The following is a 20,590-nucleotide window of genomic DNA, read 5'->3' as shown; positions in this document are numbered from 1 at the left end:
CCGGTGTGGTCCAAATTTAAATTACGCATCAATCATTTATCAGAGGAATCAGCTTTATAGCTATGATACAGCACTGAGTATGATTAAATTGTGTATATTCTGCATATTACTCGATCATGTATGATTTTACAAGCTTTTTTTTCCAGATTATTTTCATAGTATAACTTTTTTTTTTAAAAGGCCATCTAATGTTAAAACAACCCCGGCAAAACTTCATGATTAACAGAAATAAAAATGATTTTATCAGGATTTTTTTTTTTGCTAAACATCATCCTGGCTATGGCAAAGCTTTAAGAATAAGAAATGACACGTGTTAAGCTGGCAAAAGTTCTTTTTGTTACTCTCAATTACATATTGTTAGAAGCTAAAGTGAAAGGAACTTCTTCATCCCAGATTATTTCCTGATAGAAGCATTAAACATGCATTGTATGTCAATTGTTGAACCCTCTGTGGTCATCTGTAAAAGCAGTTAGGATGATTTTTGCATACTGATTTGTGTGCTCTCCCAAAGCATTAATATATTTCGCTTACCTTCTGCTTTTTGTTTGACACCTAATGTACTCCCAAATTCATGGAAATTAAGCGTTCAACCAACACCTTTGTCTAACAAGTGAATAAAAGCAAAGGCAAATCCCAGTGTAGTTCAGAACAGATTTCTTAACAAAAGCTTGAACAATGAAAAATTGTCTTGCCTTTTTTTGTCTTTTGAGAACTTTTCTTCATGCTTTGGATCAATGCACTGTCCCAGGCACAGAGTTTCAGCGTGATGGAGATTATTTGATTGGTGGACTTTTTGAGATTCATTATGTCAGCAAACCTGTTCATCATGACAGACCAGAAACAATCGAGTGCTCAAGGTTAGTCTCTTAATAAATCTTGTTGACTCAAAATGCATATAAAAGCAATAAAACTAAAACAACCAATTCAAAATAAGCATGCACTCTTTATTGGTAAGTATTCATGCAGCACTGAGCAAATACATTGAAAGATTAAGTTTCCAAAGCTACATTTAGCCATGAAGTGTATTTTAATCTTCTGTTGTCTCTCTTGTCCTCAGTCAACAGTTCCGTCTGCAAAATTATCGGGGGTTTCAGTTGATGAGATTCTCTGTCGAGGAAATCAATAACTTAACAAACCTACTACCAAATGTATCTCTGGGTTATGAGGTGTTTGATCACTGCTCAGAAACAAAGAACTTTCCAGAAATTTTCAACCTAATTTCAGTCAATGGATTGATCCGACCATGGGCTGAGCCACAAAAGCAACACTCAACTAATTCTGAGGTGTCCAAAGTGATGGCAGTGATCGGTCCTTTTACAAGCACTCAGTCTCTGACTGTATCCCCATTATTCATGGCAGATCTTATTCCTATGGTAAGTTTAATATATATATATATATATTATAAAATACAATGTTGTGCCTTTTATTCATCTCATTTGGAAAATCTTTTACTTTCCAACTCTTTTTTAATATTACTGAAAATGTTGATTTTTCATTTTAACTTTTGACAGGTTAATTACGCATCTGCTGCTTCTTTCTTTTCCAAAAAAGCAAAATTCCCATCTTTCCTACGAACAGTGCATGCCAACAAAGATGTCATAGAAGTGATTTTTAATATTGTGCTGCACTTCAACTGGCGCTGGGTTGCTTTCCTTCATAGTGACAATGAGTATGGCCATGATGGACGGGATCTGTTCTCAAAAAGGATTAAGGACACTACAATCTGTCTGCCATATGCAAAAAGTCTGGATGACAGTACAAGTTATTCTCAAATGTTCAAACAGATAGAGTTACAGGGGATACATGCTGTTATTGTATTTGCTCCAAAAACAACTGCTGAAGCTCTCCTCATGTCAGCAATACAACTGAACATCACACAAAAGGTGTGGATAGCAGGAGATGCTTGGTCCTTAAACAAGAGGCTCCCAAAAGAAAACGGCATCAAAAATATTGGAACTGTACTTGGAGTGTCTCAACCAGTAGTAACAATACCTGGTTTCATTGATTTTGTGTTTTCTACTAAAAGCAAGACTTATTGTGAAAACCAACAGAAACACAGCTTTTGTAATCAGCTTTGCGACTGCAGTGGCCTCAGCGCAGAAGAAATCCTTTCTGTGGACCCAACTTACTCTTTTGCTGTGTATTCTGCTGTGTATGCCATCGCTCATGCCTTGCATAATGTCCTGCAGTGTGACTCTAACCGATGTAATGGAAATATTACAGTACTACCACATATGGTAAGTACACATACCATAAAAAAAAAAATCTCAGAGTACTTTAGTAGCTTTTTGGAGTGTCTGAATGTTTGTGATGAAATATGTATCTTTAATGTAATATTTGAACACCAAAAACAGTAATTCCTGTTTGTACTTTGTTTACCCACATCAGGTTCTGGCAGAGCTGAAGAAGTCAAACTTTACACTCTTAAACCAAAGTATTGAGTTTGATGAGTATGGTGACCTCAAATATGTAACTTCCTCCATAGTTTTCTGGAACCATCATGGTGATACAGAGGAGATTGGTTTTTATCATTCTCACTCAGCTTTAGGTTTCTTTATCAACAACAGCAAGATTCAGTGGTATACAAATGGAGAAGTGAGTCGTGTAATTCCTTTTTTAATAGTGAAACCATATGGTAGCTTGTCCATGAGTGGACGGCCGTCCACTTTAGGCTGTTTGCATATGTGACTACACACCCATTCTTGAATTCGTCCTCATACAGCAACAAAACAGCTTGGTTCAAAAAGCTAAATTGGTCTAAATAGCTAATTTCTTTATCAGCACAAAGTATGCGAGGGTCACATTTTTTTGTTTTGTTTTCATTTAAAGAAGGAAACATTTGGGTGTGACTGAATTGATTGATTGGTGGAAACATGTTATCTGTTTGACAAGAGGCTAAAGCTGCTTCAAGTCTACCTCTGTCTGTTGTTGATCCAATTTTGTTTTTTAAACAGGATTTAATTCATGGCAGCCATTGATTGGCTTCAAAAGTCCCCTTCTGTACCCAATAGGTTATGTCATTATTATAACATCCATGATTTATACAGTCTACTCTATGTGTGTCACTAAATAACTGTTTTGTACAGGTGCCTACTTCATTGTGTTCCCAAGAATGTTCAGAGGGATTTGAGAAAGAGCAGAAGGGAATCCACAAATGCTGCTTTACTTGCAAAATCTGTCCAAATGGAACTTATATCAACAGCACAGGTAAAGTGTGTACACATTCATGTTACATTTAATTTAAAGGTGTAGTAAGGTGTGGTCATTATTGGTCACCTCATATGTCAGTTTGATATAGCAGTCAGTCCATTTTTAAAGTAAACTTTATTTGAAATGACACATTTACTGCTGTGTATAGGGAATCCCTACAAGTGCATCAACTGTAAAGACACAGAATGGTCTAAAGAAGGAAGTACATCATGCAATCTGAGGACGGTGGAGTACATCCCATTCACAGACATTGGAGCTATACTGATCATGGCTGGATCCTCTGCCTTGGTGGTTCTCTCACTTGCCATGTTTGTTCTCTTTGCCATCAACTACAACACTCCTGTAGTCAGATCTGCTGGGGGAACAATGTGCTTCCTCATTTTAGGCTGCCTCAGTCTGTGTAGTCTAAGTGTGTTCTTTTACTTTGGTAAGCCAACAATTTCCTCCTGTATTATAAGGTTGTTGCCATTCATCTTATTCTACACTGTTTGTTTGGCATGTTTCGTTGTGCGCTCCTTTCAAATTGTTTGCATTTTCAAAATGGCCGCCAAGTTCCCAAAGCTCTATAGTTGGTGGATAAAGTATAATGGACAGTGGCTGATAATCACAGTGGCATTTGTTACGCAGGCAGTCTTACTTCTTATATGCTATGCCTCTGCCACCCCTAAGCCCTATAATGAAACAGTTTGGTCCCGAGAAAATATCATACTTACATGTGACACTAAATACGAAGCATTCTCTGGTTCTGCAATTTTACTTGTATTTTTGGGGTCTCTTTGCTTCATTTTCTCCTACATGGGAAAAGACCTCCCAAAAAATTACAATGAGGCCAAAGCAATAACCTTCTGCTTACTAATGTTAATCCTTACCTGGATTATCTTTGCCACCATACAGGTACTTTACAGAGGAAAGTACATCCAAACAATAAATGCCCTGGTAATACTTGCCAGTCTTTACTGCTTCTTGTTGTGGTATTTCCTCCCTAAATGTTACATTATAATTTTTCAGCCCCACAAAAACACACAGCAGTACTTCCAAGGTCTCATTCAGAATTACACCAAAACAATTAGCCAGTAGCTGCCTTCAGTAAATACATCTTTGAAAGGGTTATTTTTCCCGTTCAAGTTGAGAAGTAGGTATCAATTAGACTTATTCTTTTTCTGTTTTGAATTCATCTGATTTTAGACACCAGTAAGGACATTTCTCATTAGTGCACAGTATTTAGAAAACTAGCTTATTAAATGTAATAGCAAGTGTGTGGCCTATTAAGATAACATCGGATCAATACAAATTATTCATACTGATGTTAGTTTTTGACAGCACTGCATCGCTTTTAGTTTTTGGGTGGGTCCCAAGGCAGCTCAGCTTTTCTTACATACAAGTAGGGGGATCCCCAATGAAAAGATGTCTCAGACTTGCAAAGAAATTAATCAATAAATCCATCGTATAGCAGATGGTGCGTCTACAACAGGGCAGTTGATGCTATGTGAGTCTCTTTTGCACAAAATCCGGTAATATTACTCTATCCTGTCTGTTGAAATGGTTATTTGGCCATTCACAACACTGCCCCCCATGCTTGGCTGGCTATTACAGTATGTAATGACTTCCTTTAAAATGTTTAGAATTTTTGAACACTCCTATTTTCTGTTAAAAACTCAAGATATTAAACTCAAACTTGGAAAAATAAATACATTTTATAGAGCTCTGATGTATGCTTTGTGTGTATCCTTTTTTGAGACTTCAATGGATGATATTTTTAAACAAAGCATGTGATCATCATAGATTCATTTTAGCATCACTATATTTATTCATTCACAGTCCCGAGGAACCAAAGAGAGCTCAGGAGCTCCCAGAGAAAGGATTGGTTAGTAACTGGAATGTGAAGATAGTGACATGCAGTAATATGATATGAAAGCTGGGAGAGAGAGAAAGAGGGAGAGAGAGATAAGAGTTCAAGGTGCCAGTTCCCCCAGTAGTCTAGGCCCATAGCAGCATAACTATGAGCTGGTCTATACCTACGCCAGCCCTAACTATAAGATTTATCGAAAAGAATAGTTTTAAGTCTATTCTTGAAAGTACATAGTGTGTCTGCCTCCCGGACCCGACTGGTAGACAATTCCAGAGGAGCAGCGTCTGATAACTGAAGGCTCTACCTCCCATAGTACATTTAGAGACTGTAGGTACCACGAGCAGGCCTGCATTCTAGGAGTGCAATGTTCCCGATGGGTATTACGGCACAATTAACTCCTTAATATAGCTTGGTGCCTGACCATTTAGAGCTTTGTAAGTGAGAAGAAGGATTTTAAATTCTATTCTAGATTTTGCATTTTACAATGCAGGAGTGGTGTGGTCGGTAAGGTAGTTAAGTTATTTGTGGGTAGAGTGAGGGTAAATAAATAATGCTCCTTTGTGTATACACAAACCTCATTCCAGCCCTACATTAGCAAAGCCCCATTTGGGCCGTCTGTGGAAAAAGTCTGGATTGGCCCCTGCCTGTTTACGTAAAGATGGTGCTTTCAAGCACATCATATTACTTTGGCCATCAACAAGACAGAGGTTCTCTCGATGGGACTAAAGCCTAGTTTATGCTTCCACATCGCGTCGGCGGACTATGAATGGTCTGCTCAGAACATCATTTACGGCATTTACTTTCCAGTCACAACAACACTGCCATTTTTAACGTTTTTTCAGGAGCGGGAGCTACAGAATGGATCAAGCTGAAGAGCAACTAATCGAAGAGGTCAGAAAATATGAAAACAAGGATTTGGATATGAGCCCACTGAAACCACACAAAGACATAGCCACACCCCCCTAGCAGCTTGGCAGTGAATTGCAGAGCAACGTGTTCCCTTGACGCAAAACTACGAATGCTCAAAGACGCCGCCGGGTCTACCACATAGGCACACCCTTGACACGACGCAGAAGCATAAACTAGGCTTAAAGGTGCAACAAGTGAAGTACAGGGATTCAGCTTTCACACAAGTAAATGTCAGACAACTTCTCAAGGATGTATGGCCATCTTTCCTTCATTGATCTTATATACAATGACTGACACACTGATTCTGCTGAGAGAGTCTGTTAGATTTCATACATGCAAAAACATCTCCAATGTTCTTTCCTTGGGGTGTATACTACAAGGTATGATTTTTATATGATCTATCTCACTTAGGTTACGTTCAGGATAAGACATAAATTACAGTAGTATTAAACTATGCTGCTGACAAATCAGATCCCTCAATCACTGATGTCTGTGAGCTGATCATGAGAGGGGAGGAGTGAGGGAGACAGATGAGTACTCTGCTTTTCTCCTTGACATTCTATTGAAAAAAACTATGGGATCAACCAGATTTTGTCACTGAATCTGGCTCAAGTGGCATGCTGTAAAGACATGCTGTTAAAGTTTTTGGGTTTTTAAATGCCTATGATTTTGTAGCATAAAGCCTTCTTTGGGTTCTCTGTAGGGTCCTGTAAAGGTAACACATTGGGATTCTATAAGTCTTCTGAGGCATTTTAAAGCTCACATCAATTAAGATAACAACCTCATTAAGACCAATTAGTTAATTAATGCATGTATAGTAGCAAAAAATGAACCAATTTCTATGGCAATGTCTTGGAGACACAGATGAAGAGAGGAGCCAAGCTGACAAATTAAGATTTACAAAAAGTTCTGCCGAGAGGACCATATTTAGCATGTTTGGACAATTCTGAATCTACTTCTTTTCATGTATGCTCACACTACAAAGTTGTCAGTTCCAGCCTCACCTCAGCCTTCATGGCCTGCTAGCACCTCGCTACCTAGTACCAAGCCTTCTCTCAACCCATTTGTTTACTGGCCTGGTAGCACACAACTAGCTACCCCAAGTCTTCAAGCAACCAGCCTGCCCCCAAGCCAGCACATCTCGGTCCTACTAGCCACCTGCCCGTTCCTGCTCACAAGGGAGATATCCTAATTTTTACTCTCATGAGATTCTGCCCTGGAGTCATCTTCTGAGAAGCCCTCAAGAAGGAAACTTAACTCTCACTGGTGTGGAGATTCAGAGCCTCAAATATCCAACTTCACAGTGTCTCTATCCTTAAGTTCTGCAGAGTGTCCACTACCAAGCTCCTCCTTTGTTTTCCAGATGGTGACCCAGCCAACTTCTCTTTCATTTTAGTGATGTTTGCTTCCAGTTCCCATCTTTATGCCACCAGCTCCCTGTTCCTGCAAAGAGAAGCTGGCAACCAGCCTCTGCAGATAAACCCTGGAACCAGTTCCGGCAGATCAGCAACTGCCCTTAGATCAAGAGTCAGGGTTCCCAACTGACCACATGTGGTGTCCAGAGTCAGGGGTCATTCCCTTGATGTCATGATTCCCTTAATGTCTTGCCTGTTCCTTAAATTGTTTGTTTTTTTGCTTTGCCTTGCCCATTTCTAATCCTGTTTCTTTTTGGCAGGTTTCTGATCCTGTTCCTGTTGGGATTGTTTCTGATATACAGTATATCTAAACCCGACCTTGCCAAGCCTCTCAATATTGATAAGCAATAGAACAATGATTGTCGCAGACAAAAAAAAAGAGTACTAAATCTACAGTATGAAGTAAAACTTTCATAAGAATCCATGAGTATAAACAGGCACAGCATACGGACTTCAGGTCAAAGTTCAAACATTTAATAACAATCACTGCAAGAAATGATTGTGAAGTGCTCTGTCATTATGATCACTCAACCTTTTTAAATGAAATACACCATCAATATTGACTTTTGTAAATACTGTACATCAGTAAAACACGAATTGATAATATTCCAATAAGACAAATGTATGAACTTGCTATTGTTAGTTGTTTTAATGTGGTGTTTTAGTTAGGATGTTCTAATTTGGGGTCATAGTTAAATCTCTACCTTTTTATTTTTAATGTCATTGTGTCTCATTGTCACTGTCATATCTTTATTACCAAACGGAACAGGAAGTTCAACCCTCCCACTCAAAGGTTGCCTAAATTCAAATTCTGGTGATAGTCAAACTCATGAGTTGTTGCAAATGTTCCTAGTTTGAATTACCAGTGTGGTCCAAATTTAAATTGTGCAGGGATCATTTAGGAGAGGAGATGGCCTTATTGCATTACAAATGATATAGGCTTGAATTCATTCATTTGTGTGTATTTGCTTGTGGCTCTATATCCTATGTTTCATTCCTTTGTACATTTCTGAGACTATAACTTTCTTTCAGATGCACTTCAATGTCACATTATTTTCTGTTTCAGCCATAGTTGTTGGTTAATAGCCTTAAAAACAATCTATCTAGACAAATGTAAAACAATCTATCAAGACAAATGTAAATATTGTATCAAGAAAAAAATTGTGCCAAGCATGTTTCTTGCAGTGGCAATACTTTGGGGCTTGAACAAAGATAATATGTTGATAGTTTAACTTGATGAATATTTGAAAGGAACATGTGGCAGTAGTAGATTTTCAAATTGATTAGTAGAGTTAACACTGAATATAAAAAATGATCTTGATATCCATGAGTGAGTTTAAGAAATTGGTGGAATATAGCATTTTAACTTTAGCACGTCATTTATTTGTTCTTTTTCCAGATTAATTCATGATACAAACATACAACACATGCTTGCTCAATTGTTGAATCCTCTGTGGTAATCCATAGCAGCAGTTAGGATGTTTTTTGCATACTGGTGTGGGTGTTCTCCACAAGCATTAATAGTTTCCATTTATGACACCTAATGTACTCCCAAATTCATGGAAATTAAGGGTTTAACCAACACCTTTGTCTAATCAGTTAATAAAAGCAAGGGTAAATCCAATTGTTGTCCACTTCAGATATTTTAGCAATAGCTCCAACAATGAAACATTTTCTTGTGTCTTTGTCTCTCCTGGGAACTTTTCTTCATGCTTTAGCTCAATGCATTTTGCCAGCTTCAGAGTTTCATCTGGATGGAAAGTATTTGATGGGTGGACTTTTTGAGCTTCATCCTGTCGATGACCCTCATCATGACAGACCAGAAACAATCAAATGTTCAAGGTAAGTCTTATCATAAATCTTGTTAACTCAGAATGTTACAAAAGAAAAGATATGCATATTTGCATTAACAATCAGTTTTACTTGTTTTTGTATTGTTTTAAATGTTAAAAGGGCCTCAGTACGTATACAAACAATGCTGAGTGGAATAAGCAAATTCAATGGGAAATGAAGATTTCCCCATGACCGTATCCCCTGTTGTCCTCTATGTTCTCAGTTACCCCATCCTTCTTCCAAATTATCGGAGGTTTCAGTTGATGAGGTTTTCTGTAGAGGAAATCAATAACTCAACAAACTTACTGCCAAATGTATCTCTTGGTTATGAGATGTTTGATCACTGCTCAGATACTCAGAGCTTTCCAGGAATTTTCAACCTCATCTCAATCAATGGACTGATCCGACCATGGGCTGAGGAACAAAAGCAACACACAACTACTTCTGAGGTGTCCAAAGTGATAGCAGTGGTCGGTCCTTTAACCAGCACTCAGGCCCTGTCTATATCCCCATTATTCATGGTGGATCTTATTCCCATGGTAGGTTAAAAACAGACAAATCATACAGTAAAATATTGTGTTTTCGTTTTATTTTCTTTTAATTATCTTTTATTTTTAAAATGATTGAAATACCTAATGTGTGTGTATTGACCTTTCACAGGTCAATTATGGATCCACTACCTCTGACTTTTCAAAAAAAGAAAAATTCCCATCATTCCTACGAACAGTGCACCCCAATAAAGATGTCATAGAAGTGATGTTTAATATTGTGCTGCACTTCAACTGGCGCTGGGTTGCTTTCCTTCATAGTGACAATGAGTATGGCCATGATGGACGGGATCTGTTCTCAAAAAGGATTAAGGACACTACAATCTGTCTAGCATATGTGAAAAGTCTCGATGACACTACAAGTTATTCTCAAATGTTCAAACAGATAGAGTTACAGGGGATACATGCTGTTATTGTATTTGCTCCAAAAACGACTGCTGAAGCTCTCCTCATGTCAGCAATACAACTGAACATCACACAAAAGGTGTGGATAGCAGGAGATGCTTGGTCCTTAAACAAGAGGCTCCCAAAAGAAAACGGCATCAAAAATATTGGAACTGTACTTGGAGTGTCTCAACCAGTAGTAACAATACCTGGTTTCATTGATTTTGTGTTTTCTACTAAAAGCAAGACTTATTGTGAAAACCAACAGAAACACAGCTTTTGTAATCAGCTTTGCGACTGCAGTGGCCTCAGCGCAGAAGAAATCCTTTCTGTGGACCCAACTTACTCTTTTGCTGTGTATTCTGCTGTGTATGCCATCGCTCATGCCTTGCATAATGCCCTGCAGTGTGACTCTAACCGATGTAATGGAAATATTACAGTGCTACCACATATGGTAAGTATACAAATCGTAAAAAAAATACACAAAAATAACTCTCAGTAATTAAATATGGCTTCTTGGGGTCTATGCTTGTGATGAAATGTTGTTTACCCACATCAGGTCCTGGCAGAGCTGAAGAAGTCAAACTTTACACTCTTAAACCAAAGTATTGAATTTGATGAGCACGGTGATCCAAAATTTGGATCTTACTCCATAGTTTTCTGGAACCATCATGGTGATGCAGAGGAGATTGGTTTTTATCATTTTCATCCAGCTGTGGATTTCTCCATCAACAACAGCAAAATTCAGTGGTATACAAATGGAGAAGTGAGTCGTGTGTTTCCCTTTTTATATTAGTGAAACCACATGGTAGTCTGATAGGAGTTTGATTATATATTGTAAAATAGTTTGTTTGGTTTTGCCTCTTCATAAATGATGTTTTTCTGTATTATGTAAAAAAAAAAAAAAAGATTCAAATTCTGTTTTTTTTGTTGACTTTTATTGACAAACTTTGGTTTTCTCAGTAATGCATGCAATGTTAGCAAGGCAACAAGAGTGAGGAGTAAGTGCTGTCAGATGGTTCACCACTGAGTAAAGTTTCCTGTTGTTGCCAAAAAGTAAATTCCCATTTTGGGCCACTACTTCTGTTTAATGTCTGTGAGCCCTCAGTGGCCTGTTGATAAGCACCGCCTCTGCTACCAGGGTCAAAAACAATTTGACTGTGGTTGCTCATTTCATGGGTTGAAGAGCATTCAATTCATAAATGAAGACTAACCTGATGGCTTAATTAACAAAAAAATTCTCCATAAGACGTATCACTGATATCTGATGTGTAGCTAAGTATATGTTTTGTATAGGTGCCTACTTCATTGTGTTCCCAAGAATGTTCTGAAGGATTTGTGAAAGAGCAGCATGGAATCCATCAATGCTGCTTCACCTGTGAAATCTGTCCAAATGGAACTTATATCAACAGCACAGGTAAAGCATGTACACATGAGGAAGAAAACTACTACACATATGTTATCATTTTAGTTTATGGAGCTTATCAGTGCATATGTCAGGAGGTAAGAGCAACCATGCAGACCCAAATATAGAAAACAGATGTAGCCAGGAGATTGGAGAGTCTCCTGGCTTCTAGGAGACTGCTACTACATGTTGTAGTTCCATTATGTATAATGAAGAATTTGCCAACAGAAATGTGGGACCATTATTAAGGCAAGATGGTTTTGGAATTGTACCTTTAATACATGAACCAGAAAAAAATATTGCCTTCATTAGGCAATATTTAGGCAATACTGGGTTGCAGGTTAGGCGTAACCTGCAACCCAGACAGCACTGGGTTGCAGGTTACGGTTGAGTTATGCACAACAAAGTAACATTTAAAAGAAAAGAGGAGATAGACCACCGTCTACATTAGAGCACATCTTAAGCTGTTGCCCAAAAGCCCTGGGAGATCCATCTTCACCAGCATCACCTAGACGAAGACTCTCCGACCAGCAAGGCAGGCATTTGCTGTCATCCGGGCAGGAGAGAAGCCTCAGCCCCAGCCAAGGGGGGCAGTGGGGCTCCTTGGAACCGCATCTGACTGGCAGATTAAGGCCGACCGAGGGAAGCAGCTCAGATTCCCACAGCACATTGTGGAGACCACCCTAAGACCAGACATAGTTCTGTTCTCAGATTCAATAAAGCAGGTGGTCCTTTTGGATCTGACAGTCCCCTGGGAGGAGCGCATGGAAGAGGCCAACAAGAGGAAGCATGCCAAGTACACCAACTTAGAGGAGGAGTGCCACAGACGGGGGTGGCATGCCTGGTGTGTGCCAATAAAGGTGGGCTGTAGAGGCTTCGCAGTGTGGTCTCTCTGCAAAGCAAGCAAGGTGCATGCCAGAGAAAAGGCCATCAAAACCACCACAGAGGCAGCCGAGAAGGCCTCTAGATGGCTGTGGATCAAGAGGGGCGATCCCGGGGTACATGCTACTAAGACACAAGTCAGGACTGATCAATCCTACTGGGTCACCTGGGTGAGGATGTATGATGATGAAAGAGCTGAAACACCCAATGACCAGTGCATTTAAAGATGTATATCGAACTAAAAGAAAATCTGTGCAAATTCTGAATAACAATCACCACTACAAAATACTGAATTAAATCCAACTAATTGAAAAGGCTTGAACTAAAACATAAAACTCACATGCAAAATGGCTGCACTTACACCCAGTCCCCCTACACTGCCCTGTTTGTGATTGAGGTTTGTTGGTTCAATCCCCATGCAGCCACATGTTAATGTGTCTTTGACTTACTTCTGCTGATTTGTTGTGGGATTAGTCAATACCGATAGACACATACAAAGGTATTCTTTGTCTGAGGTTACAGTTTAATCTGTTTTAATCTAACTTTAAAAAAATGGTTTGACATTAACTTTAAACTCATCATAAACAAAGCAATATAAAACGCTAAGACTATGAATTCTTTGTGTTTCCATAGCTGCATGATCTGTATTTACCAAAAAAAACACTTCTTAAAATTAAACCTTGACTAAACATTCATTGTCTTCCACATGACATAGGGAATCCCTACAAGTGCATCAACTGTAAAGACACAGAATGGTCTAAAGAAGGAAGTACATCATGCAATCTGAGGACGGTGGAGTACATCCCATTCACAGACATTGGAGCTATACTGATCGTGGCTGGATCCTCTGCCTTGGTGGTTCTATCACTTGCCATGTTTGTTCTCTTTGCCATCAACTACAACACTCCTGTAGTCAGATCTGCTGGGGGAACAATGTGCTTCCTCATTTTAGGCTGCCTCAGTCTGTGTAGTCTAAGTGTGTTCTTTTACTTTGGTAAGCCAACAATTTCCTCCTGTATTATAAGGTCGTTGCCATTCATCTTATTCTACACTGTTTGTTTGGCATGTTTCGTTGTGCGCTCCTTTCAAATTGTTTGCATTTTCAAAATGGCCGCCAAGTTCCCAAAGCTCTACAGTTGGTGGATAAAGTATCATGGACAATGGCTCATAATTACATTGGCATTTGTTACACAGGCATTCTTACTTCTTATATGCATTGTCATTGCCACCCCTAAGCCCTATAATGAAACAGTTTGGTCCCAAGAACAAATCATACTTACATGTGAAACTAAATTTGAAGCATTCTCCGGGTCTGCAATTTTACTTGTATGTTTGTGCTTTCTGTGCTTCATTTTCTCCTACATGGGAAAAAACCTCCCAAAAAATTACAATGAGGCCAAAGCAATAACCTTCTGTCTACTCTTGTTAATCCTGACCTGGATTATTTTTGCTACTGTACAGGTACTTTACAGAGGAAAGTACCTCCAAACACTTAACGCCCTGGCAATACTCTCTAGTCTCTATTCCTTTCTGTTGTGGTATTTCCTCCCTAAATGCTACATTATCATGTTTCAACCCCACAAAAACACACAGCAGTACTTCCAAGGTCTCATTCAGAACTACACCAAAACAATTAGCCAGTAGCATTTATAAATATGTTAATTTAAATCAAGGGTTTCCTGCCTTTGAGGGAATAACAGTTATTCAGGTTTTCAGGAGTTTTGTAATTTAAAGTTATTAACAAGCAATAACTCCCTTTACTGGTGAAGACTGAGAGATTGAATCCTATCTGATCAATAATTACCATCCCAGAATGTTCTAAATTAAAATCCAAATGAAAAACAAATTAATTATAAGAAGTATCTGGACTTTTTGTTTGTAACAGTCGCCACCCTGTGGTCTTAAGAGGCAAAACGTAAACAAGGACTGCACTAAGTGTTTGATGTACTATATACTAATGCTTGCTCCTTTTCTTTTCTGTTTCATTTCCCAAAATGATGTCATTCATATTTTCATTTTTTGAGTTTACTTGTTATCCAGTTGCATTATTGAAAAGAGGACCCTTTGACTTCATCCATGTTGCTATGATATGGAGCCAACACACACTATGAACAATGAATGGACAACTAGAAGTAGTAGTTGTCCAATTGTCAGCCAATCAGAACAGATTAATGATGAGAAGTATCCCAGGCCTTGGTACAAGCAGGAATTGGTATGCATTTATGTAACACATTAAGTCAACTGCATGCTTTATGTGAAAGGGTCGGATGATAAGGAGCCCAGTCAGGGTCAGGCTGAGGGTTTACAAGGCAAGCTGCAGACTGCAGTTGCTGTTTCTTAGACACACAGGTGTGTTAAAAAATAACAAATGATGTGTTCATTTAAACGTGTTTCAAGAGTATACATTATTTCTTGTGCATTTTATAGGTTATAGTTTTTTTTGTTTTTTTTTTGTATATGATTGGTGAAATAAATAATCATGTACATAATGCTTCTGTTCCACTACTCAAATAACTGAGATATACTGAGCTGTAATACCATTGTGAGAGATGTAATAAAGAAAAAAGGAAAGTGTATTTTAAGTATTCAACAGTAGCCTACTTTGAGGTTGCTGTTACCCAAAATTCCACCACATGATGGCACCACTTTACACTGATGTTGAAAGGCTTCGTTCTCTACTGTCAGTATTTAAACAAAGTGAAAGCCAAGTGATATAAACTCTTGTATTCATCCTGACTTTCAAATTAAAGACATGTGTGAGCACTACAAATAGACCATTGGAGAGACTTAAATTATTATGTTACAGCTTTAAATACGACAACACACATTTTGAGTAGTTACCAGAAGGTGTCCAGGGCTGGGGTTGAGGCAGTGAGCTGGAGGTTGCTGTAAGCTTTTAATGGCGGTAAGTTGGAATAAGTAGAACAAAGTCCTGGGAGAAGAAAGTGGCAGGCAGGTACAAAAAGTCCTAAAGGTTGTTAACAGGGCTAAACAGAAGCTGGACATGCAACTAAACAAACCTGGCACAACAATCCCTCAGAGACTGAATGTTGGTGCAGGGTTCTTGTAGGTGAAGTTGATTACTGGCAGGTGTGTTGATTGTAGATCCAATGCATGTGAGCAGAGGACAACGTGGAAGTGGGGAGGGGAAAACAAAACACAGCAAGCATTCAGCATGCAACACAAAAATACTCAGAAATGGAATAAAAACATACACACCTCATGCAAACTGGAGTCAAGGAGAATACTGGGACACTAGTCTAACATCCTGTATATAATCCATATTTTCCCAGTTCTCAATAAATGCCTCCTTTTGTGTTCTTACATTAAAAGTTATTCTTTCCATCACAAAGATGTTAGACACCATATCATACCAGTGGGTATTTCTTTTGTTCGTCATTTCCTGGTTAAGGACTTTCTACATGCCACTAATAATATTCTTATCAGGTGTATTCTTCTTTCTTCACTTAAGTTTCTCTAGATCACAACAATTTAAAGTTTAGAAGAAGTTTTGTTGAAAAGATTTTCTTCCAAAATGATATTACAGCACGGCAGCTACTCTTTGTTTCCGCAACATCTCCAAAAGTCTGCATGATTTTATTAGGATTTCTTTTGCGAAGTGGTAGAGAAATATTGTTTTACATATTTCCAAGAAAAAATATTTCACCCTGTTTTATTACCAGCAAAGAACTCCTCAATAGAGCATTAATTGGTGATAAATTATACTAGCTACTAGTAGTAGTCCCTCATGACTTTATCATAACCATTATATGAAGATATCATTTTGTCTCCCCTCAAATAATGATACAATACCATACTAAACCATACAATAGAATTAATTAAACGGATTCGAACCACTTATGGCTCAGGTTTGAGGCGTTTCTACGCCAGCTGCCACAAAAACTATTTAAAGTGGTGGGGTAATTTCCAGTTCAACATCAGACTTATGATCAGACTTAAAGGTGGCTGCTGATCTGCATCTATGTACTGATATCACAGGACAGTTTTCACCTTTTTAAGATATATTGTGACATTAGCGTGTTGACATCTCGTAACACCCGTATTTCTGAACCTGCTCGAGAAACTGTAACCTTTGTTTAGGTATTTTAACCCCCTACCCTCGTTAGTTATGACATGTAATACATTTGATGACAGTATTGAGGAGCTGAATGAGAATTGTTTTTGTTTAACACTACTTGATCACATTTGATAAAATATTTCATTATGATCATTTTCAGGCCATGATAAATACTACCTTATTATGCAAAAAAAAAAAAAAAAAAAAGTATCCTTGGTTGAGATAACATTCAGTTGTAGGCTATTTTACTTTTGAGAAATGTATTTTCAGTGATGGGAAAGGAAGTAGTAGGCTTAACTTCCTACATTCATAACTTTATTATCAATAAAGTAACCCAATTGATCATTAGGTTGATATATATGTTGGGATATAATGGTAGCAAAAAAATAGGCCTTTATCACCAGTAAGAGTTCTCATTTTGCAGAATGGGTCACAACAGATGAACAGAGCAGGATTTATCTTATTTTTATCTACTGGATTGCTTGTGACTTCCCCCATAATACATTTTAATCTAAATGCTTTTTCTGTATCTTTAATTTAAATTGGAAAAGTAATGTCATCAGGTGTAGAGAAGCTGAGGTATAAACTTGCAGAAAAAGGAAATAGTTGATATTTTTCAAATGCACTTATTAATTTTCAGTCCCAGTCAACCTTTAAAAAAAGCTTTGTTACCTCTTCAGATTATGTGCATTTGAGATCAGAGAAGGATTGTGTATCAGACAGGTAGAGCCTGATGATCATGATGATGGTACTATCTTAAATCATAAAACATTAGTAGTTTGTACTATACTTTTGTGTAGGCACAGTGTTAAAACTGATATTCAGGAAGTGATTTGAAAAAATAAAACTGCAAAGACTTTAGAAAATGTAATTTAGAGTGTTGTGTTTTACATGATGAAATTGGTTTTCTTTTCTGAGACTTTCAGACTATATGATATAGTAAACAGAAAATTCAATCAACAATGATCAAATTTTGTCCTGACTGCAACCCATTACCCCTGCTCTCTCTGTGTCCCCCAGAATTGTTCAAGCATGATGCCCCTGCTGAATGAATCTATGTTGATCGGTTATCTACACTTTTGAACAAATTACGGCTCAGTCTATTTTTGTTTTAATTTTGAATTAAAATTAACTACATTTACGACCCCATATTGCATCTTGAGAAATGCTAATGTTATTGGTTGAACCTTATCATATTTCCATGTGACCTATTTCAGTATACTTTGGGATTTACACATCTCCCTTGATTGTTCATAAAGAGATGACTGGGAGGTGATTTGGCTGCTTAGACAGGTTCACTTTGTTCTGACATTGGGCCACAGGCTCAAATAATTAGATGCGTCATAAACGCTGACCTAAGAAGGTAGGCCACTGACGGTGACGGACGACCCTTTTCTGTCTGCATTTGAAAGTCAGTTTCATGCCGTGACGCACAGTGAGGCTTGGGTGCCCCACAAAGTGAAACGGAAAGAGCTTTGCCGCAGGGGGTATGTGGCCGTTCCAGAGGGTAAATTGCCATTTTGTTGTGGCTATTCATTTTCCTGGCAAGGAGAAGGGGAGGATGGACCGTGAAAGTAGGAACGAATTGGTAAATAGTGCCACTTAGCATGGCATATGGCACGTTTGGAGAGGTGAATGCTGACATCAACAAATTGACAATTTCATACCAATTTCGAAGACAGTCACCCCACACGTTGTCCCGCACAAGTTTAAATTTTCATCTGCACGTTACAGTTTTATTTCCATTTGTTTTTCAATTATTGAAACAATCGAAACTTAGGCTACTTATTGAAAAATAATTCAAAATGTTATAACTTCATAATTTCTCAAAGAACGAAGCTGTAATAAGTCTTTAAGCCTTAGCCCAACACATGTTTGTAAAAATGTTTAAACGTCTAATGCATTTTGTTTAGTTTTATTACAAATTAATTGTTACATTGTTCAAGACGATCGAGGCAACGTTGCCCCCGAGAGGTCACATATTTCTGTTTAACAAAATATGGAGCGAGGAAAATCGGAGGAACGCCCCATGTCTTTTCACTTGTAACTTTCAATTTTCCACTCGGGTCAGATAAAGAGAAAACCCTGGGAAAAAACTTGGACCTGCAACTGGTCCTTCTTTTTGCTGCCAAGAAAAAACAATAAGACTTTAAGTGGTGGTGGCCATTTGCGTTTGGTGGCCATATGGGGGTTTTTTTGTTGTTGTTTTTTTTATTTTTTTGAAATGGTCTTCCTTAGAACCATTTCTCTCGCCTGCAGGGATGTTGGTGTTGGTAGATCAATTTAATCATTTTCCGTAACTTCAATCAGCCCTCATTGGTTGAATGACAACAATTACGTATCAGTTATTATGTTTAGAGTAAAACACAATTATTTGCATCAACGCCAAAAAGCCCTTTTATCCCATTTTTAAGAATGTAAGGGTAACGATTTACCAAGGCAATAGCGACCAAATTAATGCAGGTTTGACTAAACAATCGGACCCCTTCTGCAATTACAACAAGTGTCAGTTCATTTTAGTCATCGTGCTTTTGTTTAAAACTATCTGGTTTAATTTACGAAGCCTGACGTTGTGCATAAAAGTGGATTTAACTAAAAGGAATCAATCTCCACTCCACAGACATAAATATGTCAAACGGAAAGTTAAAGGCGGTGAGGTGGAATACGGTTTGAGAGGATCACGTTTCAAAGAGGGAAACTTTAACTTTACAACTTAATTTAGATAAACGATGATGGCATGGCTCCACAGATGAACGGCAGAAACAGTATTCCTCAATTCTTCTTTTAGAATCACATCAACGCTTTATTTCCTCGTTGGTCATATTCGTGATAGGCTAACTGTTGTTTTACGCACGACTAAATACAGTGCACCAGAGGGTGTTTGGTTATTCTCATTCAAATCTTGCTCAAGTGGTTCAGAGTAAATGGCAGATGTTTTGTAATTCAAGGCGCATCAATACCCATGCGCTTTAGTGTTTAACAATGGCGCTCCCCTTTTGTTAGGCACTTGTGTCTCTCCGTTCAGATCATGACAAAGGCTTCATCCTCCATCGAGTTATAAAGTTACTTTCCAGCCAGTTCATTCGGCTCTTGAGAAAACCTTAAGCGATGTTAATGTGCACCTCTGGCCTTTTCATGCGGTCACCCCGGCACACACAGGCAGACAGCGTCCATTGTGTTTCGAAACCAAAGTAAGAAGTCTTTAAATAACCCAATGACCAGTCTATAGAAATTCATGATGCTATTTCTATTTGATCTATTTGATCAGAGCTTCTGCAACAGGTCTGTCGCGTGGCTTTCAGAAAATCCATTCTGTATTTCCTTATATTTTTCCAGTACACCTGTCCATGTAAATGCTACTTTTACTGTGACCTTGTCTCTCTGAAAGAGCTTTTGGTCACACTAGCGCTGCCTCGAATCCATGTCAATGGAAGGCGGTGAATCGATTTGCTCCGCTCACGGTGCGCCACATTTGTGGTCTGACTTTGTATATGCTAACTGCCCGTTGGGGGGAAAACTGATGTGAAAAGCGAATTAAAAAGCCTAATTACGTTAAAATAGACAGCAACACTACATTATTATTATTATTATTATTATTATTATTATTACTATTATTATTATTATTTAGACTTTCTTATATGTGTGCGCAAATGATGCATGTCTTGCCTAATTCTAATGCATAAAGTCATGGAATTCTTTTTCACGCGTGTACCATTATTAAAACATTATCACAGTTTAGTTTGCATATTTAGTTAATTTTGCGGAACATAGTTTACTATTTTTTATGTCACCATAAACATAGTTGGATTCACATGACCTTTTCTGGGCAGGATTGCCTTAATGGGAAATGTGGACCACCATTGGATTGCCCTCTATTATAGGCCTACTGTTTCGGTGCACGCCTAAACATTGGCTTGCAAATGTCTCAGTTTTCCTCAAGGAAGAAAATAGTTTATTGCAGTAATTGCATAATTGCTTCACTAATTGTTGTTAACAAGTTCCCCAATAGTCCAATTATTACAGCAGCATTGTCAGGTCCCCACCGGCCGGCATCCATAACAAAGGTCCGATAGGGTT

The 20,590-nt window shown here is 38.2% G+C and overlaps 2 protein-coding genes across 2 annotated transcripts; both read left to right on the top strand.

Annotated features, from left to right (window-relative positions):
• Positions 1-419: 419 nt before the first annotated feature.
• LOC306834230 (taste receptor type 1 member 1-like) lies at positions 420-7,201 on the top strand (the record flags this gene model as incomplete). Its single annotated transcript, XM_079360066.1, has 10 exons — positions 420-426; positions 749-857; positions 1,058-1,373; positions 1,512-2,237; positions 2,389-2,595; positions 3,087-3,207; positions 3,359-3,555; positions 3,880-4,104; positions 6,672-6,683; positions 7,052-7,201. 10 exons carry the CDS (start codon positions 420-422, stop codon positions 7,199-7,201), a joined length of 2,070 nt encoding a protein of 689 aa, XP_079216192.1.
• Positions 7,202-9,151: 1,950 nt separating this feature from the next.
• Positions 9,152-11,044, top strand: LOC306834229 (taste receptor type 1 member 1-like; the record flags this gene model as incomplete). The annotated part of the gene is made up of 4 exons (XM_079360065.1): positions 9,152-9,225; positions 9,440-9,755; positions 9,877-10,602; positions 10,708-11,044. 4 exons carry the CDS (start codon positions 9,152-9,154, stop codon positions 10,942-10,944), a joined length of 1,353 nt encoding a protein of 450 aa, XP_079216191.1. The 3' UTR covers positions 10,945-11,044.
• Between the last annotated feature and the right edge of the window lie 9,546 nt (positions 11,045-20,590).

Source organism: Symphodus melops, assembly GCF_947650265.1.
Source record: "Symphodus melops genome assembly, chromosome: 13".
Classification (NCBI taxonomy): domain Eukaryota; kingdom Metazoa; phylum Chordata; class Actinopteri; order Labriformes; family Labridae; genus Symphodus; species Symphodus melops.
The sequence above is the reverse complement of the archived record's forward strand: the minus strand, read 5'-3'. Positions and strand labels throughout refer to the sequence as shown.